The 26,722-nt window shown below is 38.3% G+C and overlaps 1 protein-coding gene across 3 annotated transcripts in view; it reads left to right on the forward strand.

Annotated features, from left to right (window-relative positions):
* Positions 1 to 10,913: 10,913 nt before the first annotated feature.
* The window catches only part of LOC149200116 (magnesium transporter, putative (DUF803)), a 173,421-nt gene continuing 157,612 nt past the window's right edge, over positions 10,914 to 26,722 (forward strand). The window contains exons 1-3 of one of the 3 annotated variants that reach the window (XM_089402595.1): positions 10,914 to 11,376; positions 12,773 to 13,081; positions 13,474 to 13,560. In XM_089402595.1, coding sequence (XP_089258721.1) covers positions 12,989 to 13,081; positions 13,474 to 13,560 — 180 coding nt within the window. In that variant the 5' untranslated portion in view covers positions 10,914 to 11,376; positions 12,773 to 12,988. The remainder of the gene's footprint in view (positions 11,377 to 12,772; positions 13,082 to 13,473; positions 13,561 to 26,722) is intronic. The other 2 variants (XM_089402596.1, XM_089402597.1) reach the window with 2 other exon arrangements.

Below are 26,722 nucleotides of genomic sequence, written 5' to 3' on the forward strand. Positions count from 1 at the left end.
GGGCCCAGCCAGGCTTGGGCGCAATGATTTTCCAGAGAATTTTGGCTCCCATGGCAATGTTCTGGAGGGAAAGATTCTTGAAGTTTAATCCTCCCTCCATTTGAGGCTTGGAGACAGTCTCCCAGTTAACAAGAGGGATTTTCCTCTCATTTTGTTTACCTCCCTTCCAAAAGAAATTGTGAATATGTTGTTCCATTTTCTGAAGAATGCCAATTGGAGCAAGGAGGACTAAGAACTGAAATAAGGGGAGACTGCAAAGCACAGCTTTGATGAGGACTGACTTGCCCGCAATATTAAGCCAGTTGAAACCCCATGCTTGAAGCTTGTTCTTGAATTTTTCCACTTGAGGGAGCCAGTCCCTGCTATAGGCCCGCTTGAGGAAGATAGGGAGTCCAAGATATTTAAACGAGGTCCAAGCTAAAGAGGCTGTGAATCCTAAGCATCTGGCAATGGAACTAAGCAAGTTGGGCTTGATGTTCCAACAATATATATGGCACTTCCCTTTGTTGAGACTACTTCCCGCTCCATACAAAACTCATCTAGAGCTTCTTTAAATCTGTTGGCAGAGTGAACTGATGCAGCCCCCAGCAGTAAAGTATCGTCTGCAAAGAGGGCATGGTTGATGCTTTTGACTCCTCTTGCGATGCAGATCCCTGAGATTTCCTGCTCTTGCATTTTGTTGTTTAGATGAAAGCTGAGGGCGGAGGCTTGAAGAACAAACAGAAGAGGAGAAAGAGGGCAGCCCTGCCTTAGTCCTCTTGAGGCTTTGAAGAAATCAGCAGCTTTGCCATTGACCAGGGGAGCAATCCATGGCTCCGATATGCAGGCCCGAATCCAGTTTATAAAGTTCTCCCCAAATCCAAACTTTTGCAAAATATTCAAGAGAAAATTATGCCTAACACGATCAAAATCATTTGCTAAGTCTAGTTTGATAGCCATACCTTTTTCCTTGCGCTGCTGGCTTGAGAGGATTGCCTCTTGGACTAAGATGAAGTTGTCCACTAGCTGTCTACCATGAATGAAGCCCCCTTGATTCTCTGGAATGATTTTGGGGAGAAGATACTTCAGCCTGTTAGCTATTACTTTGGTGATCAATTTGTAGCCAATGTTGCAAAGAGAGATGGGACAAAATTTGTTGAAGGAGTTGGCGCCTTTCTCCTTGGGGATGAGTGCAAGGAACACAGAGTTTGTACTTCCTCCAATTTTTTGACAAGCTTGGGATTTTTGAACCATTTTATAGAGGTCTTTTTCCACAATGTGCCAACAGGATTGAAGGAATCTGGCGGAGAATCCATCTGGTCCTGGGGCTTTATCGGGGTTCATGGCGAAGAGAGCATTTTTTACCTCAGCTTTAGTGACTTTAGCTTCTAGTTGGTGATTCATCTCAGCAGTGATTGAAGTGGGAACCCGGTCCAGTAAACAAGAGTTCTGAGTCAGATTCACATCCTCACTGTACAAATTTTTGAAGTGGAGAAAAGCTGCTCGTTTGATGCTTGCAAAGTCCTTGTGATTGGTAGTATCTCCCTTGATTTCAGTAATGGAGTTAAAGCATTTTCTGGCTTGAGCTTGCTTATGAAAGAAAGAGGAATTTCTGTCTCCTGCTTTGAGCCATAGGCAGCGAGATTTAATCCTCCAAAATTCTTCTTCAGCCAGGCAGGCTTTATGAAAGTGTTGTTGGAGCTGGACCTCCTTATCTAGGCTGTCTCTAGTTACATATGCCTCTTCCAAAAACATATGGTGTGCATCTAGTTGACTTTGGAGATTTTTTCTTTCTGCTGCTGGATTAGGAAGGGTTTTGGCCCAACACTTTAGAGCAGATTTCGTTCTTCTAAGCTTTTCTTCCCACACATAGAAAGGTGATCCATTGACTGGCTGAGACCAACTTTCCTTGACTATCTGCAAAAAGTTGGATTCCTTGATCCAGAGAGGGCTAAACCTGAAGGGGATGGGGCCAAGATCGGAATGGGCCCGGAGTTCAAGCTTGATAGGGTTATGATCAGAGATGCTGCAAGAGAGGATTTGCATACTAACGTCTAACCCAAGCAAAAGAAAAGAGCTTTGAACTAAGAATCTATCTAGCCTTGCTGCAATGTGACCAGGACCTACTCTTTTATTTGACCAAGTAAACTTACCAGAGGAAGGCTTGATGTCTAACAGGTCCCAATCTTGCAGGAGGTCCTCTGCCCATTCCCTTGCCGGATCTCGCACAATGCAGCCTCCTTGCTTTTCTGAGGAATGCAGCGTGAGATTTAGATCTCTTGCAATAATGATGTTGTCTAGATTACTCAGATCTGCTTGGCTTCTTATTGAGTCCCAACAAGCCTTTTTTTCTCCAGCATTAATCGACACATAAACATTAAAGAGACAAAAGGATTCTTTAGTTATGAGATGCTGCATTTTTAGCATCAGCCAGTGAGTATTTGATGTCTCAGATACTAACGAAAACTTGCTATCATTCCAAAGAGTGCCCAGTCCTCCAGAGGCTCCTCGGGCTGAGACAGCTATTGCTTTACTTTTATTCTAGAGTTTTTTGCTTGTTTGGAGGAAGTCTGAGTCCTCCATCTTTGTCTCCTGGAGAAGGAATATGTCCGGGGCTTCTATTCTTATTAAATTTCTTATGGCCTCTTCCTTAACTTTGCTCCCCATTCCCCTACAATTCCAGGAGACTATTTTCATTATTTACCTTTGCTCTGCTGGGCTCCCTTGGAGCCTTGAGACTGGTTTCTTGCCATCTTCGGCTTTTTTGCTAACAACCTCTCCAGAGTTGGTTGGCTGCCCTGTAACTTATCCTTGTACGTTTCCTGCTCTCTTTTCTCCCGATCTGTTTTGCGTCCTCTTGTGGATCTCCTAACAGAGGCTTGGGAGTCACCTATTTCTCCTTCCTCCTCCAAGTCTTCCGACTCTTGATCCTCTTCCTTGATTTCGACAGGGTTTCCTTTTGAGCTTTCTGCAACACTTGCATCCTTGGGAGAGACAGGCAGGTTACCTTTATTTGGAGACACTGCCTTTTGGACCACGACCTCCTGGGTGTCCTCTGGTTGCGAGCTAAGAGGATCGAACTTATTTTCTGGAGTAGGCTTGGGCGGGATCTGCTGAGCAGAGGCCTGGTGAGGTCCTTTGCCATTAGGGCCTCCCGACTTCTGTGTCTTGAGATAAGGTTTGGAGCGCTTGACTTGATTCCATCCGTCCTCCTTCCCCTGCACAGCCTCAATGTTGGTTTGGCAGCCTCTGGCGAAGTGGCCATAAACATGGCATTTCAGGAATTTGAAGGGCAACTGCTCATAGTCCAGTTTCTGCAAGTGCATACAACTTCCGACATTTGTTTTGATGGCCTCTAGTAGCCCCACCTCCAGATCTACTTCTACACAGATCCTGGCACAGTCATATTGGTCCTTATTGTTCGCTCGATCTATAAATTTCCCAAGGGCATTTCCAATGTGCATCAAAGAGTCCCAATTCCAACAATGCACTGGGAGATTTGGAAGCCTAACCCACACCGGGACTGCTTTGGGCACATCTACTGCTGGATCGAAGTCTGGAGTCCATTTATTCAGATACAAACCCTGAGGGCCCATGAAGTAGGGGCCGTTTTGGAAGATCAGATCTTTGTCATCCTTTGAAGTGAATTCGAAGAGGAAGAATCCTCTCCCCAGAAAGTAAGAGGTAACACTTTCTTTGATCAACGATGCCCAGTTTCTGTTGACCCAACTCTCAGTGGATTTTGGGGACGGCCATAGCCCAGTGAACTGGCCGATGAGAGCTCGTTTGACCAAAGACAATGCAACTTGGATTGGGGTTTCTGGAGGAAGGGAGATCACAGGAATATCATCCAGCTTTTTTACGAATTTCGCAGCTTCAGAATTCTTCTTCTTTGGGAGCCCTGCCAAGAGCCGATTGAAGGCCTCAGAAGACGAGAGCGGTGGAGGAGAAGGGAGAGGCGCCTGGGGAGTGCCCAACACCTCCATGGGTGCAAGCCCTAGGGAACGGACCTGTCAAAAGCTAGCAGGCAGCAGCACGGTCCTCCATGAACCAGTCCGGCCGCAATATGCAGAATATCCCCCCGCAGACACGCCCAAAGGGATCAGGTCGCGCAGAGAGCGGGCGTGCTCGCTGTTTATAGAACGCGTGAGTTGCGGATCTCGAGGGTTTGCAGAGCGGGAGCCGAGTTCTTTCAAGATTATTTTCTTTATGTTATTAGCATAAATAAGTGCTATTACAATACCTTCAACTATATCAACCTCAAAGAACAAAGGCCACAAGAAACAGGAAACCAAGGGAAATTTTTTTAAAGGACAATAAGAAAAAACAATACATAGGGAGGGGAAGGCAAGAAGACAACGCCTAGGAGGAGAAGGCTGGGACCCAGCAACTACTGATCTTCCAGCGATCCTCTCTATTGAGATTGTTCGGCCTTTCTTCAATCTCAAGCGCTTCCCTAAATTTTCGGTGATGGAATTGGGACACTCTAGCAATCACACTAGCCTCCTTGATACATACATGATGATTGGTTTTCTCCACATGCTCTACTAAAGTAGAAGACTTGGCTCTCCTATGCTTAAGGTCATCTACGTGCTCACTAATCCTTTGATTAATGGAGCGACCAGTCTCACCAATATAGGGGGTCCCACATGAACAAGGAATAATATAAACCCCTTTCATGTCCTTGGGGTCAATAGGATCCTTCACTGATCTAAGGGACTTACGAATGGTGTTAAGAGGTCTAAAGGTCGAGGGGACATTATGCTTCTTAAGAATCCTTGCAATCCTATCCGTGGTCCCCTGAACAAACGGAAGATGGACACCGGGAATCCTCTCCTTCTTATCTCTTTTAGTTAATGAATTCTTAGCTGCTTTGAGAAAAGCCTTTTGTCCCAAGTGCCTATTATAACCGTTCTCAACAAAGACATTAAGGAGATGGGATTTCTCCTCCTCGAAGCTCTTTTCATCAGAGATCCTTAAGGCACGAGTAGCAAGGGTGTTGAGAACCCCCAACTTCTGAGCCGGGAAATGGTGGGAACTAGCATGAAGATATTGCTCCGTATGAGTTTTCTTACGAAACACTCGGTGGGAGAGGGAACCATCACTATTCTTAGAGATAAGAATATCAAGGAAAGGGAGGCAACCATCGACTTCTTGCTCCTTAGTGAACTTAATGGCCAAGGATTGACTATTGAGATGATCGAAGAAGAGGTCTAACTCCTCTTGGCCATGAGACCAGATGACATTAGTGTCATCTACATATCTTTTCCAAAGCTTAGGCAGGAGGCGGGCTGAGTTAAGAGCCTTGGATTCAAAATCCTCTATAAAAAGATTCGCAACAACAGGAGAAAGGGGTGAGCCCATGACAACCCCACAGCTTTGCTCAAAGAACTCACCTTCAAAACTGAAAAAGGTCGAAGTGAGGCAGATCTCAACTAACCAAGCGGTATCAGGATTGGTTAGATGGTTGATTACTTCCATGGCCTCATTTATAGGGATGCAAGTGTACAGGGAAACAACATCAAAACTGACTAGAATGTCTGAAGAGGACGACGTAATTAATTTTAGTTCTAGGAATAATAACATAGAAAGTAGTAGTAGGATCTTTAATAATAATAATAAGTTAAAAGTTCTTAACATGAACAGTAATTCTAAGTTTAAGAAGAATCATAGTTTTAATAAGTTTAATCCTCCTCCCCCTCCTTCTCATAGTAATAAGAAGGTTGTCAATTTGTCTAGTTTCTCCTTTCCCCCTTCTGTTTTTAAGGTTTTAGGCAAAGGTTTAAATTTTTCCTTGGCCCCTAAGAAGATCCTGGTTGATGACATTATTTGTGACATAGAATTTGGGATTCGTGGTTTACCTGATAGTATTAAAAACACTATTAGGCAGGATTGTGCTATTGTCCTTAGGAAGGCTAAGCCTCCTAAGAGCAACCTTAGCAGGGACGAATTTGAAGCCCTAAGATCCTTAAATCAGAACAAAGATATTGTTGTTCTGAAAGCTGACAAAGGTGGGGCTGTTGTCATTCTTAACAAGGAAGACTACCACAATAAAATGTTGGAGCATCTTCATAATAGTGGAAGCTATAAGAAGCTTCCCAAAAACCCGTTAAAGAAGATCTCCAGGAATGTGGCCCTTGCCATTAAATCCAGTAACTCGGTGGGTCCCCTGCACAATAAACTCATTGAGAGAAATCCTATCACTCCTAGAATATATGGTCTCCCTAAAATTCATAAGGAAGGAGCTCCACTTAGGCCCATAGTCAACACCATTGGAGGTCCTACCTATCTTCTGGCGAAGTTCCTTGCCTTGAAGCTTAAACCCTTAGTTGGTTATACAGGGTCCTTCGTTAAAGACTCAACTTCTTTTATTGAGGAGCTCCAGGACATTAAGCTAGACTCTAGAGACATTCTGGTTAGTTTTGATGTTGTTTCCCTCTACACTTGCATCCCTATAAATGAGGCCATGGAAGTAATCAATCGTTTAACCGATCCTGATACCACTCGGTTAGTTGAGATCTGCCTCACTTCGACCTTTTTCAGTTTTGAAGGTGAGTTCTTTGAGCAAACTTGTGGGGTTGCCATGGGCTCACCCCTTTCCCCTGTTGTTGCAAATCTTTTTATGGAGGATTTTGAATCCAAGGCTCTTAACTCAGCCCACCTCCTGCCTAAGCTTTGGAAAAGATATGTAGATGACACTAATGTCATCTGGTCTCATAGCCAAGAGGAGTTAGACCTCTTCTTCGATCATCTCAATAGTTAATCCTCGGCCATTAAGTTCACTAAGGAGCAAGAAGTCAATGGTTGCCTCCCTTTCCTTGATATTCTTATCTCTAAGAATAGTGATGGTTCCCTCTCCCACTGAGTGTTTTGTAAGAAAACTCATACGGAGCAATATCTTCATGCTAGTTCCCACCATTTCCCGGCTCAGAAGTTGGGGGTTCTCAACACCCTTGCTACTCGTGCCTTAAAGATCTCTGATGAAAAGAGCTTCGAGGAGGAGAAGTCCCATCTCCTTAATGTCTTTGTTGAGAACAGTTATAGTAGGCACTTGGGACAGAAGGCTTTCCTCAAAGCAGCTAAGAATTCGTTAACTAAAAGAGATAAGAAGGAGAGGATTCCTGGTGTCCATCTTCCGTTTGTTTAGGGGACCACGGATAGGATTGCGAGGATTCTTAAGAAGCATAATGTCCCCTCGACCTTTAGACCTCTTAACACCATTCGTAAGTCCCTTAGATCAGTGAAGGATCTTATCGACCCCAAGGACATGAAAGGGGTTTATATTATTCCTTGTTCATGTGGGACCCCCTATATTGGTGAGACTGGTCGCTCCATTAATCAAAGGATTAGTGAGCACGTATCTGACCTTAAGCATAGGAGAGCCAAGTCTTCTGCTTTAGCAAAGAATGTGGAGAAAACCAATCATCATATCTGTATCGAGGAGGCTAGTGTGATTGCTAGAGTCCCAATTCCATCACCAGAAATTTAGGGAAGCGCTTGAGATTGAAGAAAGGCCGAACAATCTCAATAGAGAGGATGGCTGGAAGATCAGTAGTTGCTGGGTCCTAGCCCTCTCCTCCTAGTGGTTGTCTTCTTGCCTTCCCCTCCCTATGTATTGTTTTTTCTTGTTGTCTTTTAAAATTTTTTCCCCTGGTTTCCTGTTTCTTGTGGCCTTTGTTCTTTGAGGTTGATATAGTTGGAGGTATTGTAATAGCACTTATTTATGCTAATAACATAAAGAAAATAATCTATGATAATTTTAACCCTTAAATAGACCATTATTTTTAAATATTAAAGTATTCTTTCTAACCCTTAAATTACTATAATATTTACATATTTAACTTTTATAAATGACTATTGAATTAAAATTAATTTATTTTTAATTAATTAATTTTAACATATTTATAATTATAAGTGTATGAAACATCCCTTTAACTTACATTTTAATAAAATTATAACTTACTATTTATATATTACTCTAATATTTATAACTTTTATAATTAACTATTCTAATATTTAAATATAATATCTTGGATAACTTACTATTAATTTAAATTAATTTATTTTAATATATATTTATAATATCATAATTATAATTTAAATTACTCTATTATCATATCCTTAACTTACTCTAATATTTATATATTTATTTAACTTTTATAGATAACTATTAATTTAAAATTAATTTAGTTTATAATTAATTTATTTTAATATTTATTTATAAATTAGTGTATGAAACAATCCCTTTGACTTATATTTTAATAAAAATATATCTAACTATTTATATATTACTCTAATATTTATATATTTAATAATTTTTATAACTAACTATTAATTACTCTAATATTTAGATATAATAACTCTGATAACTAACTATTAATTTGAATTAATTTAGGTTATAATTTATTTTTTAATATATATTTATAATTATAAGTGGATAAAAATGGTCCATTTACTTTTATTTTATTTTAATAAGAATTTAACTAACTGAAGTAACTTATTTAATTAATAATGGTTATACCCTAATCCTGTCTTAACTAAACTGGCAAATCTAGCCGTTGTCAATATAGCCATTACTTGGTTCTGCTAACATGCAAAGCATGATCTGTTCATTCAACTTGTCTTGTTATTTAAACTAGTTTTTTTAATGTATATATCGATTCAACACCTAAAAAACTCCTAGGGCACTTCGATTGTACAAGGATTACCCATCAAATTTGCGATTTTAACAAATTCCTACTGAATTTTAGAAAAATTAGACCAGAAAACACCACCATAAAAACTTCCAAACAATCTCACTAAAAACAACTCAATTCATTATAAGCTACTCTTACTACTATCTTATAATGAATAAATAATATTCATTAATTAAATATATTAATATCATAAATAATCCCTTTGCAGGCGCAAAACAATTCCGTAAAGTCAAACATTTGTATTTGATTAAATTAAATCTCAAATCCGTAATCATAAACATTTTCAATCAAAATCAAATAAAATGCGAAATCATGGGAAACCATTTAAGCATAAATAAACCATGTTATATCAACTAAGTTCTTTGGAAGAGACATTATTATATCAAAATAATTATGTGCACAATCTTGTCTCAACTAAGTTGTTTGCACGAGACATTATTATATCAAAATCATTACAGTTCACATGTAGCCATGTGGTCATCGAAGAACTTTCTATTAAATATATTTTAATATTATTTAAGTATTTATTTATTATATTGTTTTAGAGGCATTTAATTTTATTTTTCACTGGGTTTTAGTATGTGTTTGACTAAAAATTGATGACGGTTATATATAGTAAATATTAAGAATTTATTTTTGTTATTTTTAAAATTTATTTATTTGTAAAGTGATTGGTTAAGATCTTATTATATTAATTACTAATTTTTAATTTTTAGTTTTATTTTCTTTTTATTAAACTTTTTGATTTTTTATTTTTTTTTTACTTATTATTTCTATTTTCAAACTTTTTGATTTTTTATTTTTTTTTTACTTATTATTTCTATTTTCATGAATTATAATTTTTACACAATATTTTCAAACTAATTATTATATTAAAAATATATTTTAATAAATTTAATTATAAATGATTATACATATTAATAAAATTAAAACATATACACATAGATATTTATGTGTTAATATAAACAATATTAGTTAATCATTTCTCTTAATTTTTGGTGATGACATTCAACAATATAATATTTTGTTAATTGTTATATTTTTGTGATGAAATTTTTGTCTTTGTTATTTTTTTGTTTAATTAAATTATATTTAAGGTAAGCCACATACACTAGCTATTATGTAACCCTTGTTATTAAAATAAGTGATTAAAATTTATTATAATTTATTTGAAGTTACTTTAATTATTTAAAATATATTTTATAGTTTTTTTTCGCTGATTGTTATTATAAAATTGAGTAGTTGAATTTTTTGATAATGGTGAACCTATTTATGCTTTCAAAAATGCAATTTATACAATCAGAAATTTTTGTCTTACCTATTTATGCTTTCAAAAATGCAATTTATACAATCAGAAATTTTTGTCTTACTATTTTTTTAATTGATTTAGGTAATTTGGAATTTTATAGTGTCTTGTAATTTGATTGTCAATGTGTAGCCACTAAATTATTATTGTTTGTTTTTTTGTGAATGTGAATAACCTCATCGTTGTTATTTAAGAAGAACCACAACACTTAAAATAATCTCGTTAATAGTCCTAAAGAGTTTTAAATCATTTAAATGTAGTTTTGGTTTTGATTTTATAACCAAAATACAATTTTAACTTAAACGGTATCTACAAGAAAGTCAATAGTGTTTAAGCTCTTAATTATTTAGAAATAATTTAAGTTATAATTTCATGACTAATATACAATTTTAACAATATATTATGAATCACAGAAGCATAAAGTCTGAGATTATATAATATCTATCAGAAAATCAACCATTAACTATTAAAATTAAAATTAAAGTTTAATAATTTCTTTATTAAATCTTATTAATTTAATTAATTTTTTTATTAAAATAAAATAAAATAAAATTATGTATTCCAAAATAAACACACCTATTAACTTTATTATAATTAAAAATACATTTAATACAAAAATATATTTTTCATATATATATTCATAAAAATTCTTAATTATAAACTTCTTAGAAATTGACATTAATTTGAAATTTATAATAATAATTAAAAAATTTACATCTCAAGGTGGTAATCCAAGAATCCAACTAGCTTCCCTTCTCAAAAGAAAATCCTTACTTTAATACCACCTCAAACCAAATACCACCCTTGACCAAACATCTTAGGTTAGAGCAATGCAAAGATATTTTGTCCCACCTCTTTTTTGATATATATTATTTAAAATATGTATAAAATAAGGAATTTGAACGCTGATTTTGTGGATGGTCGAGCATATTTATCAATCCGTACTTTTTATCGGTTATGGGCACAGAGAGAAATACACTACCTTCTATCCGACGTCAGCGGATTGTGATTTTTCTTCTGCTGAAAGCTAATGGGTTGTTCTAGCGCCAAATTCGAGTCAATCACACGACAATCTCACCATTCTCTGCAAGAAAAGCCGGCTATCGTGAGTAATGGAGCTGGTTGATGGGAATGATTATTCTTCTGAATTGAAGAATATTTGCCATCCATTGTTGACCTTCTTGCAGGAGGAGTCCTTATTCAAGTGTGGGATGGGGACTCTATACGAGATCTGATCTGGATCTTCTTCGATTAAGGAAAGGCAGCTGCTATGCTATAGCTTTTGATAGGATCTCAGCAGAAATTCACCACAATTGGTGCCAGGTAGAAGTGGAACTTATCATAATTTGGCATCGCAGCCCCAGCTTACTCCTGAGATTCTTGCTTCTTAATTTGGTAAGCGGTGAATCTTTCAAGTTCAATTGTCTGAATTGTTGCAGAAATTCGCACATGCATCCAGTTGAAGGCAAATGGAATGGATTTTTTTATAACTGATGGAGATGGAATAGGACTAAGGTTTTTATATTTAATAGGATGAAAAAATATCGAGGGGAATTGGTGTATATAGAGTAAATCAGGTGAGATTAGTAGTACTGGCTCTGTGATGGCAATTTCGTGAACGATGGGTGTAACGAGAATTTACCCTATGACCCTCTTTGGGCAAATGAAACTGGTAGATAACACACCCATTATGCCTGATCCAGTTAATTCCCCGAAGACAACAATAGTTCTGGAATTGCACACTTATTATCCGTTGCTATACTCTTGCAATTGAGTCATTGACACAATAATTTTGCATTTATGTAAAAAGGAGAATTATTAAGTTATCCAATTTTTGATGTGGATTTCCATGTTGCACAACATTTCCTGGTACTTCAACATTAGATGAACGCAACAGACCTTGGGGAATGATTTAATCAAGTATGCAGATCTGAGAATTATATTTATTAACAACAGAACTATAACACCACATTTCAGATCTAAAGTTCCATTTTAGTTATGCCAAATCACTCAACATTTCAGCGTTGCCGTCCTTACAAACCAACATATCAAAACAGCCATGAAACTTGCTCAAAACCAGATATGCAATAAGAGAATTTCAGAGAGCGAAGGACATAACCCCTTATTATTACATAACGAATATAATGTACAATACCTCAGTTTTGCCAACGCAGGTACATCACATCTTTCTACTTTATCCCAAACCCTAGCTAGGATATTCACAATTACTGCAAATATATATGCTTAAATGAGCTATACACGGGAAGAAGTGCACAGAAGTCGTCATCATCCATATATGAACTACTTTTGAAGCAAAACATTGCATTTCCCAAATTCCAATATTTAATACATCAGTCTTTTGTGTGAATTAGGATATGCCGGAGAACATAGCTATCATATACGAATTGCTTTGCCACTGGTCTCCTAGTCTATTATATGCATGATATCATACTGAAACTCGCGTTGTTATGTAATGCAAATGTTTTTTCCTTGTGATCAATGGCAAAAGAGTAGGGTTGTATATGTGTCTTTATGGACAAGTGTCTCTTTTTTCTATTTGGGGATGCCCCTTGGAAATTGCATCTGTTTGCATCAGGTAGGAAGGATTATACGCACCCAAGAAAAGATTGTAATTCCTTACATAGTTGTGCCATATTTACTATATTTTTCGCTTTTGCTTTCCTGTCTATCAGTTTCAAAAATATTTCAAGATTTTCTTTTTCGGAATCTTTACAAAATCGATACTTGCATGTTTTTATGCTGAAGCTATCCTCTTGGTATATGATGGCAGGTTTTAATATTTATACTACAGCAAGCGAATTGAAATATGGAGGATTAATGGATTCTGTCCCTAAATTTCCACATATGGATAGTAGCATTTTGTACAAGAAGTTTAAAGGCACAAAGGCTGTGAAATATTATACTAATTTTACAAAATCAGGAACAGGGGGTTCTCTGCTTTATACGTTGGAATAGGAGCTCTCCACTTCACATATATTTTTTTGAAATGGGAGAGTGGATTACAGCAGCTGTAATCAATGTGTTTGGAAGCATTGGAATCAATTTTGGAACGAACCTTTTGAAACTTGGCCATAATCAGGTGAATCCATGTTAAGCATTTCTAAGGTGGTACTATTCTTATTGTGTTGGTATTCTCTTTTTTTGAAATCAGCTTTTGGTCCTTCGAGAATGACGGTCACTTTTTAATGATACTATTCTTTGGAAGATGGTTGAATTGATTGTAATCATGAGTCGCACTTTACCCATTTCTATGGGAGGACTATGTCATACCTGCTTAGTGCTCGCCTGATAGGATTCTTCTCCCAAACAGTGTTCTTAGTTTAGGAATTTAACTTCCCCTGTTTACTTCTTTTGCTTTTACAGGTCAATCTATTTCTTTGCATTTAGCTACCCAAATCCTATTATCTTACATTTAATTCTAATTTTCTAAAATCGAATTTTCTAATCTATTCTATTATTTTTTTTTGTAAGCTTGGTAGGACTACATCTTCATCATGTCCAACTTCTCACCCCGATCAGGGGGATAGCACAAGATTTGAACCCAAGACTTCCGGTTCGGTGAGACTTCATTTCCACGGCCATTGCCAATTAAACTATACCAAGCGGACTAATCTATTCTATTATTAATTCTCCTGCTTATTTCTATTTCCTGTGTTTCTAAATATTATAATATAATGAGCATTATCTCTTCTTTTTAGTTCAATAATATCCACTGCTTTTCGTATTTACAAAATTATTTCTCCCTTCCATCAATTTGTAATCAAATTTTTACCACAATCTTTCATTTCCAAATAAATGTAAAATTCCCCCATTTTTAGTAGACTTTATGGGAATAAAAAAGGGGCATCATTGCTCAGTTTATCAACTAAAACCATGATAGCATCATGTTACTTCACTGTTCTTGGCAGTCTTGTAATAAAGTCCATTGTTGTTACCTCAAAGTTTCATTCTAGAAGTGGTAAAGATTATAGAAACCCTGCTGGATGTTGTTGCTCAGGGTTGAGCTGTTGACATTCCATGCACTGTCCAATGTATTCTGCAACATCCTTCTTTATTCCATACCAAAAATCTTGCTTCCTTACGGAAGCAATCATTTTCTGGTAGCCTATATAGCCAGAATATTGCATTTGATGAATTTTGCCCATGATGATGGTTTTCATATCTGTAGAGATGAGAATATAATCGCTTAACTTATAGCCTTTATACTTCTGCTCTAGTTTCTCCTGATCCAATAACTCATAGCCTCATACCTCTTTTCGATTTTCTCCTGATTTAACCAGGCACTTGGACATAATGTTCATCAATAGCAAGGGACTGCATCCCTCTGGTAAATCAGATTTGCAATTGTTAATAGCTGCTGCATGCATTAGATGCATTTTCCTGTTGAGTGCATTTGCAAGCCTATTTTCTTTCCCTTTTATGTGCTTGATTTCGAATTCATAATCTCAAAGGAATCCCAACCATCTCACTTACTTGGCAATTATGTTTGGTTGGTCAAACAGATGCTTCAACCCATTATGATTTTTCATTAGCATGTACTCCTTGCCCATCAAGTAGTGTTGCCACATCTTTAATGCATGCACCAAAACAAGAAGTTTTAGATCATGGTTAACAGAGTTTTTCTCATGTTCCTTTGGCTCTCGTGTCTCATAACACATCACATGGTATCCTGCGTGAGAAATCCACCAAGTCCTTCCCCACATTTATTTGTGCACACAATAAAATCCCTTTCTAGATTTTCAATTTTCAGGATTGGTGCACTAGTGAAGAGGTTTTAACTTTTTTTAACTACTGAAAGCTTTCTTCACATTTTTGGCTTCATTTCAACTTCTTTTTTTCCTTTGTTTCACAAAAGAGTTATTGGGTGTGCAATCTTATAGAATTCCTCAACGTGGCTTTGATAATAACCAACAAGACCCATGAAATATCTCACATTTGCCACATTCCTTGGGGTGGGTCAATTCACTATGGCCTTGATCTTTTCTGGATCCACAGATACTCCTGAAATGGTGTGACCAAATTAATGAATTTGCTTCTGGTAGAAGTCACATTTGATGAGTTTTGTGTACTAGTGTTTTGTCAGAACTTGCAAAACCATTTGCAAATGCTCCTCATGTTCTTCTTTAGACTTCGAATAGATTAGTATATCATCATGGAATATAGGCATAGATTTGTTCTATTACTCGTTGAAGACACTATTCATGATGCACAAGAATGCTGTTGATGCATTTGTGAGATTATGGTACCACTACAAACTCATAATGACTATATCTTGTTCTGGATAATGCTGTCTTGTGAATGTCTTCTTCCTTAATTTTGACCTGATGATATTTTTATCTTCGATCAAATTTTGAAAACACCTTTGTCCCCCAATTTGGTTGTTTAAATTATCAATCTGAGGCGAATCAGGCGATAGATACTTTTTCTTCATTGTTATTTTGTTCAGCTGCATGTAATTGGTACACAACTTGAGGGTTCTTTTTTTCCATGAACAGAACTGTTGCTTTCCACAGAGACACACTTGGTCGAATGTATCATTTCTCAAGTAATTCTTGCAACTGCAATTTTAGCTCTATTAGCTCCATGGTACTCTTCCTATAAGGAGCCTAGTCTGGTGCAACTCTAGGCACAAGGTTAATTGAGAAGCCAATATTTCTCCTTTATGGTAGTCCCAATACCTCTTCAGGGAATACATCTCTGAATTCTTGCAATACTGGACAATTTTCAAGATTTGGACCTTTATCCTTTGTTGATTTCAATACATGGGTGCATGCAATTGACACCCCTTTCTAAATAACTTAATTAGCTATAGGGCTAAAATCTACCTTATAAAGATTGCCTTTGAAATACTTATTGTTATTGGGTTTTCATCTTGATCAATGCAATCAAATGTCTTATTGTAGCAACTAAGCTTGACTCAATGTGTTTCCAACCAGTTCACACCAATAGGGACATCATATGAACCAAGTGGCAAAATGTTCAGATGTTTCGAGGTGAGAGTCAACTTGAATGGACGTCTCAACACTAGTTTATTTCAATTAAAATGGACAAGTATTGCTTAGAAATCTTACCTTTAACTGCAATCATTGCTAATTGGTGATCTGCTTGGTGATCTTCCAATGCAACATAGATCTTAGGAATAGTCCCTGCTACATTATGAACAACTGTATCCTCTCGAATGTTATGAATATTATTGCTGTTAGACTTTTGCTGTGGACAATTTTGAGCACATGATCTTCTCCACACCCCAAACATTGAATGGGATCTCTTGGTGTAACTGTTGAGAATTATAGTCTGGACAAGAACTTTGCATGGGTTCACATTGAATGTTCAAAAAGTAGTTTGAGATATTTTTGAAAACATAATTTTTGAAAAGTAATTCTATTTTTAGAAAAATAATTCTATTTTGTAATCATTTTAGTAAAAAAGTGAAAGTCTTATATTTAGCAGTTGAGTCTAAAAGTGTATGTCATGCATGACTTAGACTAGGAGTAATTCCAAAAATAGATTCTCGGCTAAAAGTATAAAGACATGGCAAGGTAGAGGATTTCAACACAGTTGAACACAGTTGAACACATGAATAGGTTGAACAGTTGAGAGAGAGGGAGAGTGCAGGCAGCCAGGACAGAAGTGTTTCCAGGCAACACACAGTTCCATATAGTCGTAAAGAACAACTCCCTACAGAAGTTAGTACAGCTACATGAATCTATACACGAATATGAAATTCATACAACAGGGCCGTGCAACAGTCGTATAGTCCATACAATAGTATTGTATGATAGTTGTACAGTTTGTACAACAGTGTCATATGGGAGAGAGTTGCTATTTCTGGTTTTTTTAGCAGGCACATCTCTCAAGCAGCTTAAAGAAGCTCAGCTTCAAGGTGATTTCAGCAACTATGTACCTTTGTTTTTGTGGATAGCATGTGGAGGTTTCCTTGTAAGTTTTTTGAAGGAATGAAAAGATGATTTGAAGTAGTTACTTGTGTATGTATGAAATTGTTTTTATGCTTTTGCTATTTAATTCTAGCAATTGTGTGATTAATGCTATGGTTTGAAATTTAATTTCAACATTAATTAAATTCAACAGTATACTTATTTAATTGAGATCACAAGGACATTAGTCACCTAAGGCTTGAAATTTTCACATGGTATTAGAGCTAACTTCTTTGGTTGAGATTTTCAAGGATTTGTAGCAGTAAATCAATTGTTGGAAAAGGACCAACAGTTAGAGGATTTCAAACTAATTTTCATATTTGGGAGTTTGTGCAGTAGATTTGAGAGATGGTATCAACTATTGTCAGGTTTGAGAATAGATTGGATGGTGCCTTGAATATCTTAGCACAACATTCACAGGTAAGCAATTGTGTGATTGCAATTTGGGAAAATCCACATCTGAGAAGGAAATGATGGCTGTCCTCCATGCAGTGGAGACTTGGTGGCCATATCTCATAGGGAGTATTTTTCCGATCAAAACTAACATCATAGTCTAAAGTACTTCCTCGAACAATGATTGTCTTCACCAGAGCAACATATATGGGTCACCAAGATGTTAGGATATGATTATGAGATCATATATAAGAAGAGTAAAGAGAATTTTGTGGCTGATGTCTTATCTAGACCATTTGAGGAGGATGTGTCACTCCTTGTCTTATCATTACCAAGTCTAGGATGGCTTGAGGAAGCCTGTAAGGATGACTAGCAAATATTACTTTAAGGCAGCTCATCCAACAACTTAAGATCGTAAAAATTATATATGGCAGGAAGATACATTGTGGTATAAAGGGCACATTGTTTTGGCAAAAATTCAACCCTAAAATAATGAGTCTTAGAGGAGCTACTCTCATCACCAATAGCAGGTCACTCTGGCTTTCATAAGACCTATGAAAGAACTAAGTGTTCATTATTCTAGGTAGGCATGAAAACAGATAACATAGGATGAAGAAAGAAGGGAGAGACAATAAAGATACTAGGGGCATGAACCTCTAACAGTTCAAACATAGATCTAGATAGGCATTTCAATGGTTTTTATTGGAGGACTCCCAAAAGTGGGCAGCAAATTAATCATTGTGATGGTGGTAGACTGTCTTTCTAAAGCTGCCATTTGTGTGCCCCAGCCCATCCTTCACTCGTTCCTTAGTTGCCTAGGCTTTCATGGATCATATATTTAAGCTACATGGTATGCCCATTTCCATTGTTTTAGATCGAGACCCCACATTCACCATCAAATTTTGGCAGAAGCTATTTAAATTTCAAGGTACCCAGCTGAATATGAGCACTGCATATAATCTTCAAACTGATGGTCAAATACATGTGGTGAACATGTGCTTGGAAATCTATTTGAGATGCTTTGCTTCTGAAAATCCCATCGGTGGGCATAATGGCTTTACCTTGTCGAATGGTGGTACAATACCACTTATCATGGAGCTACCAAAATGACACTATATGAACCAATTTGTGGCCCAAAACCCCTTTCCGTGGCATCCTATGGACTAAGCGCATCCAAGTTTCTTGCAGTAGCTAGAATGCTTCACACTAGAGAAGCTATTGTCCGAAGGACAACTTGGTTATGGCACATCATTGAATTAAACATCAAGCTGATTAACATAGATTTGAAGATTCTTTTGTCAAAGGGGATAAAGTGTTTTTTCTTTTGTAGCCTAATAAATAGACATCATTCAAAGATAAAGTTCCCTAGAAGCGAGCTTTAGAGTTCTATAGGCCCTATTAGATCATACAACACATTAGTCAGGTTGCCTACAAGTTGGCTCTTGTTAAAATTGGCAACTAGGGCCAAACGCCACATGGGTCATCTTATTTATGACAACTGGTATTTTTCTTGGATTCCTCTCTACGAGAGGTATAGGATTGATCTAAAGATCATCCGATTCTGACATGTACAAATGAAGTTATGAATTTATTTTGATTATGGTCAAATTGTCAAGGTTGGCCAGCAAACTTATGTAGGCTCAAAAGCCCAACAATCACGTCTATTCATCCTTAGCATTGCATATAAATATAAGGCGATTTAGCCTCATTTGGACACACTCATCTTCACACTTTCTCTCTCTCTCTCCCCTCATTGATTGGGTATGGATTTCTGGGCCTCTCTCTCTACACATGTCCAAAATTTTAGGAGAGCGAAATGTTAGGAGGCCGAAATTTCAAGAGGCCGAATTTTTGGAGAGTTTGACCAGCATGCATTGACCTCCTTTGACTGTGTTTTTGTGAGGGCTATCTCCGTTTGGGTAGGCCGCATTTTTGGGCACAGAAATCGAGGCTAAACATTGACTGTTGACTGTAGCTAGGGCTTACTACAAGTGGGATGTTTGACCAGACTTTGACTGGGCTGAATTTGACTGTTTTGAGGGCTATTTTATCTTGCTGTTTGGAGGCCGAAGTTGACTGAAGTTGACCGATTTGCTGAGGTTCAAATCTGCCCTGTTGACTAGCGTTGTCTTTTTTGGTTAGGGCTCTTTTGCTATTGTTATAAATTATCATATTTGTAACTTGTATTATCTCTGTTTGCTGAACTATTGAAGACTATAAGAAGAATTGATCAAGGGTTTCCCCACATTGGGGTTTGTCCCTGGCTGGTGCCACATCTTGTGTCCTCTTGTCTTGGCTTGTCTTCTACTGTCTATGTTTATGTTCCATTTGCATTTTACTATCATGTTGATGTGATTTCTAAACTGGATATTGATATTGGGCTAATTAAGAAATTGAAGTAAAATTGATCTAAAGCATAGAACATACCATTGTTGCCTAAAATTAACATGGTATCAAAGCTGAGGTGAAGACAAAGCCCAAGCAAGAGTGAAAGAGCAATCACCAAAGACAGTTTGACAAGGACAAAAGGCTCAATGGGTTCCTCATCCTACTTCTCGGCTGAAGACAAGCTTCATGATAAATCTGACTATCATGGATGGAAGATGTCTCTTGATTTGACCTTGGAAGAGAAATGAGTGATGGACTATGTGCAGGGTAAAATCCCTGAACCTCCTTTAAATGCACCGGCTGTTGCGAAGACCAAGTACAATAGGGCTGAAGTCAAAGCAAAGAAGATTATCTGGGATTCCATTGACAAGCATTTGGTGGCCTACATCTCCGAATTGAAGACCTCCAAGGAGATCTACGACAGGTTGGTCGACATGTTCAAGGTTAGTAATAATCAAATTCTATTTCTCAAGAACAAGTTGAAGCATATTAAGAAGGGTAAGGACGAGGATATTCAATCCTATTTCTTGAGGATTACTGAGATCAAGAATGATCTACTCTCGATTGGAGAAGTCATTCCTGATAGGGAACTTACTCTCATCACCCTTGGAGGACTCCCACTTGAGTGGTATGTATTTAGAACCATTGTCCTCAACAATGATCGAATTCTAGGGTTTGAAGAATTGATGTTGAGATGCATTCAAGAAGAAACAAGAATGGCGGAGCAAGAAATGCTTTCTAATAGAAGCAACCCCACTGCATTCTCCGCTCATGCCAAAGGAGAAATAATGCAGGGTCTAAAGGCCATTTCCATGGAAACCCTGGATCTAAGGGAGGAAGGAAGGGCAGGTGCTTTGTTTGCAATAAGTTTGGCCACTATGCAGGGGAGTGTCCAAATAGAAGGGACACATCTCACGATAATGATCACAATCATTTCAGGGGCAAATTCAACAACAACGATCAAAGGAATGGCAGGTCCAATGGCAAAGGAAAAAGGAATGCGGGGCATCAAGGAAATGGTCGACCCTCCAAGAAATCAAGGAACTCCAGGTATGAAGAATCAAATGTTGTTAACAATAAGCAAAAAGAGTACTATCTTATATCGGCCCTCTTCACTGCCTCTCCTTCGGACACTTTGGGAAATTGGCTGATTGATAGTGGTGCCTCAAGGCACTTGACCAGATACAGGGAAGCCCTCTCTAATCTGATAGAAAAGGAGACAAACTTGGAGATCATCCTTGGAGATGATGCCACCTATCTCGTGAAGGGAGTAGGGACTGTTACCCTTCAATTGAATCAAGGTAACACTATTCATTTGCAAGAAGTACTATATGTACTTGATCTCAAGAAGAACCTGGTGTCCATTTCAGCCATGGAGGACAAAGAGTGAAGGTGGTATTCATCGATGGAAAGGTACGTGTTTGGAAAAGAAATTTTAAAGATGCTTTTGCTCTTGGGTTCAGGGTTGATACTTTGTATCAAGTTGGAGTAAGTCCATTGGGAGCCATGTCTTGCGACACATCTCTACAATCTAAACTATGGCACCGGAGGTTTGCCCATCTTCATTATAAGGCCCTACCCGACGTGAGACAGATGGTGACATGTATGCTCGAGTTCAAAGTAGAGCATGAAGGTGTATGTTCGGGATGCACCGAAGGAAAACTTACAAGGGGACCATTCCCCTCAAGTAATAGCAAGACCACAGATATATATTGCAATTGATCCACTCCAACATATTTGGTATGATGCCTGTAAACTCTTTGGGAGAATACTTATATTATCTCACCTTTACGGATGATTGTTCTCGCAAGACCTGGATCTACTTCTTGAAGAAGAAGGATGAAGTGTTCATCTGGTTCCGACACTTCAAAGCCTTGATCGAAAACCAACCCGAGAAGAAAATCAAGATATTGAGGATTTATAATGGGACCGAGTACGAATCCAATGAATTCCAAGATTATTGCAGAAAAGCTGGCATTAAGAGGGAGACTACAATGCCATACACTCTTGAGCAAAATGGTGTGGCTGAAAGGAAGAATCGCTCTATTGTAGAAGCAATTTGTGCCATGCTTCATGATCAAGGCCTTTCGAAGTTCCTATGGGCTGAAGCTGCAAATACTGCCGTGTATGTTCAAAACCGATGCCCTCATTAAGCATTGGACTCCAAGACTCTTGAAGAAATGTTCACTCGTAAGAAACTCGATGTCTCTCATTTTAGAATTTTTGGAAGTCCCGTATATTTTCATGTGTCGAAAGAGAAAAGAAGCAAATTGGGTGCATCTGGGAAGAAATGAAGCTTTGTGGGCTATAGCAAAAATTCTAAGAGATATAGAATTTATGTGGCTGGTCAAAAGGAAGTTGAGATAAGTCATGATGTCACCTTTGACGAAGATATGGCCTTCAGGAAGATCAACAACCTTCCTATCCTAAGGAAGGACAAAGAAGCTGACACTGGAAATCAGGGTGCAAAAGAAGACGAAACGATGCCTGATGTTGATGAACCTATTTATCCTATTGATCCTCCTCCTCATGAGCCCTCCTCCTCCAAAAGGAGACCCTCATGGCTTAGGGAGACTCTTGAAGATGCCGAGAGACACATTGCACCAAGGGGGACTTTCCGTGAAAGCAAGAAGCCGAATAGGTATCAAGGATATTTGACCGCCATGAGCATTATCATTCAAAATGAGCCTTCATCATTCGAAGAAGCTGCGAAGCATCAAGTATGGAAGGATGCTATGAATGAAGAATTCGAGTCAATTATGAAGAATGATGTCTGGGATGTGGTCCCTAGACCCCAAGACAAATCGGTTGTCACCTCTAAGTGGCTCTACAAAATCAAGCATGGAGATGATGGAAGTGCAGAAAAGTTCAAGGCTCGCTTTGTTGCTCGAGGCTTCTCTCAAAAGGAAAGTGTAGATTACGATGAGATATTTGGACCTGTTGCCCAATACACCACCATCCGCTCGATCATAGCCCCTGCTGCCTCGCAGGATGGAAACTACATCAGATGGATGTAAAGACCGCTTTGTTGCATGGTTCAATCAAAGAGGAAGTCTATGTGGAACAACTCGAGGGGTTTGAGGTTCATGATCGGGAATCTCATGTATGCAGGTTGAAGAAAGCTCTCTATGGATTGAAGCAAGCACCTCGGGCTTGGTATGAGAGGATCGATAGCTATCTGATGAAGTTGGGATTCACTAGAAGTGAAGCCGATCCGAACCTTTACTTTAAGGTTGAAAATGATAAACCTCTCATTCTGGTACTTTATGTGGACGACCTCTTTTTGACAGGTGCAGACCCTCTCATTCACAAATGTAAGAGGGAGTTGGCTTTTGAATTTGAGATGAAGGACCTAGGACTGATGCACTATTTTCTAGGGTTGGAGGTCTGGCAAAAGCCAGGTGAAATTTTCCTCTCTCAAGGAAAATATGTTGTGAAGATATTGGAAAGATTTGGGATGGTGCACTGCAAGCCTGTGACTACTCCGATGGAACTTAACTTTAAGAAGTTATGTGGTAGTGCTGCTGGACCTGAATTGGGAAATGCTTCTGAGTATCGTCAACTCATAGGAGCACTGATGTTCTTGGTGAACTCCCGTTCGGACATATGTTTTGCAGTTAACACATTGAGCCAATATATGGTTGAGCCTCATCATATACATTGGATTGGTGCCAAGAATCTTCTGAGATATCTTCGGGGCACAATCACTCATGCACTGAGATACACTGCTGGAGATGTGAGGCTGCATGGTTATTCTGATATTGATTGGGTTGGCAGTGTTGTGGATCGCAAGAGCACTTTTGGATGCTATTTTTCTTTGGGTTTTGCTTCGATATCCTGGATGAGCAGGAAGCAGAAATCGGTTGCCTTGAGCACCGCCGAAGCCGAATACATAGTTGGTAGTATGGCCTCCTGTGAAGTTGTCTGGTTGAGGAAGCTCTTCAGTGAGCTATTTGGACATGCGCTGGATATCACCGTGATCTTCTGCGGCAACTAGAGTGGGATTCGATTATTAGGCATATAGATATCAGGTACCACTTTATCCGGGATATTGTACAACGAGGAGCAATAATGCTCCATCACATAGGCACTGATGAGCAGGTTGCCAATATTTTGACAAAGCCCCTGGGGAAGGTCAAGCTCTTGGCCTTCCAAGAACGACTTGGAGTTATGTAGAGACCCTCTTATGAGGGTCCTGTATGAGATGGAAATTGAGCTCTGGGAGCTCTGGGGGGCTTGGGGTACTTCTTGGAGTGATGAGCAACCATAGGGTGAGTGGTTTAGCCTTCCCCTAGTGGTTTGCTGTGTACAGGGTGAGTTTTTCAGCCTTCCCTTGCAATACGCCTTGGCGACATGTAGGTAGGATCAGTGGTTCATCCTTCTCCTGCTGAGACACCCATGCAGTCTGGGACTCATGGGAAGTACCTCTCATTTGGCCAATGAGTAGGGAAATGAGGATAGGGACAATAGTACTACTGTTGGACGCATTGTGTACTACCATACTCCCTATGCTAGGATGACCGATATTGATTTGGGATCAATTGAAACTGACTTCGGGTCAGTAAGAGTGGTATGAGACACTCTTTTGATTGGAACTGACTTTGGGTCAGTAAGAGTGGTATGGCACACTCTCCTTTGATTGGGACTGACTTCGGGTTGGTAGAGAATGGTATGATACATTCTCGATCACTTCTTCTTCTTCATAGTTCAACAGAGTAGAGCAGTGCATTGATGGCAGAGATAGTACAGATTGGTAGATGGATTAGCAGATGGAGTTCTCCCTAGTTGAGAGGGAGTGTTAAAATTGGCAACTAGGGCCAAACTCCACACGGGTCATCTTATTTATGACAACTGATATTTTTCTTGGATTCCTCTCTCCGAGAGGTGTAGGATTGATCTAAAGATCATCTGATTCTGACATGTACAAATGAAGTTATGAATTTATTTTGATTATGGTCAAATTGTAAAGTTCAGCTTGCAAACTTATGTAGGCTCAAAATCCCAACAGTCACGTCTATTCATCCTCAACGTTGCATATAAATAGAAGGCGACTTAGCTTCATTTGGACACACTCATCTTCACACTTTTCTCTCTCTCTCTCCTCATTGATTGGGTACGAATTTTTGGGCCTCTCTCTCTCCACACGTCCGAAATTTCAGGAGAGCGAAATTTCAAGAGGTCAGCCAAAATTTTAGGAAAGCGAAATTTTAGGAGGCCGAAATTTTAGGAGACCGAATTTCTGGACAGATTGACCAAACATTGACCTCCTTTGATTGCATTTTTGTGAGGGCTATCTCTGTTTGAACTTTGGGTAGGCTGCATTTCTAGGCATAGAAATTGAGGCTAAACATTGACTGTTGACCAGCGTTGACTGCAGCTAAGGCTGACCGCAGGTGGGATGTTTGACCAGACTTTGATTGGGCTGAATTTCACTGTTTTGAGGGCTATTTTATCTTGCTGTTTGGAGGCCAAAGTTGACTGAAGTTGACCAATTTGCTGAGGGTCAAATCTGCCTTGTTGACCAACGTTGACTTTTCTGGTTAGGGCTCTTTTGTTGCTGTTATAAATTATCAGATTTGTAAATTGTACTATCTCCCTCTCTGTTGAACTATTGAAGACTATAAGAAGAATTGATCAAGTGTTTCCGCACATTGGGGTTTGACCCTTGCTGGTGCCACATCTTGTGTCCTCTTGTCTTGGCTTGTTTTCTACTGTTTATGTTTATGTTACTATCATGTTGATGTGATTGCTAAACTGGATATTGATATTGGGCTAATTAAGAAATTGAAGTAAAATTGCTCTAAAGCATAGAACATACCATTGTTGGCTAAAATTAACAGCTCTTCTAGTGCACACCAAGACTCATCTAGTCTTCATGTGTCTTGTTTGAAGAAGGCTGTGGGATCAAATTACAAAATGCAAACTAACCTACTAGAACTTGATGAAGAAGATTCCATTTAGCTCCAACCAAGATGTATTGGATACCAAAGGGTGCTAGTTGCACCATTGCATTATCAAGGAAGCATTGATCAAGTGGAAAGATATGTAACCAAAAGATACCACATGGGAACCAACAATGATTCCCTAACAATTTACTCACTTTTATGTTAGTTTTTGTAGCATTGGATGTGTTCTAGCCACAAAATTTTGTGGAGAGGTTAGAATACAAGAGATCTCCAAAACCCATAAATTGTTTATGGAAATTCCGCCTAGAACTGACTTCATTAGATAATTAGCCAGTTTTTAAATATTTCCTAAGTTTAAACTTAGGGAATATGGGTTAATTAATCATAATTAATTAAGTCAAGATGTGAATGTTCTAGAAACTCACACAGATCAACTTCTAGTTAATCCTAGCCATCAATTAAGTTTTAATCTTGGCCGTTGGAGTCCCAACAGAGGATTATAAGAAGTTGATGGGCACTTGGAGAAGACACTTGAGCAATTTGATTTCTTGGCAGATCGATTTCCAGAGTAGCAGCAGTCAGTTGCCAGAGAGAGATCTAGTGAGATCGAAGAGTGAAACAACTTCTATCACCTCGGGACAGCTGTTTTCTGCTACTATTGCTCTGCTCAGCTGATGTCCTTAGTCCTCTTGTGATCTGCAATAACCCTCTGATACCATGTTGAAGTTTCTAAGTTTACTTAGTTAGAAACCCTCCATGCACTTTATCTGATTCCTACCTACTTGTTATTTTACTTAACAAGTTATTTACAATGTAAATATTGAAAATAAACACTAGTGCATGTTCAACATATTACAGATTAACAACTAAAGGAAACAGAAACAATCACACCATATAACACCATTATTTTTGGACCAATGTCCCTGGAAAAACCCATTGTGGGAAAACCGGTGCAACTATCTGAGGGTTTTCTTATTAAGCAATATCAGAGTACAATCTGGGTGCCGAAACTGGCCTATCCAACAGAGAATTTCCTTGGCAGTAATACCTCTCAATTTCTGACAAACCTCCTGGCTGAAGCCCCGGATAATCCTTCCG

This window comes from Pinus tabuliformis, chromosome 2_1, assembly GCF_031772625.1.
Source record: "Pinus tabuliformis cultivar Carrire ecotype Pingquan chromosome 2_1, CPIR1, whole genome shotgun sequence".
Classification (NCBI taxonomy): Eukaryota; Viridiplantae; Streptophyta; class Pinopsida; order Pinales; family Pinaceae; genus Pinus; species Pinus tabuliformis.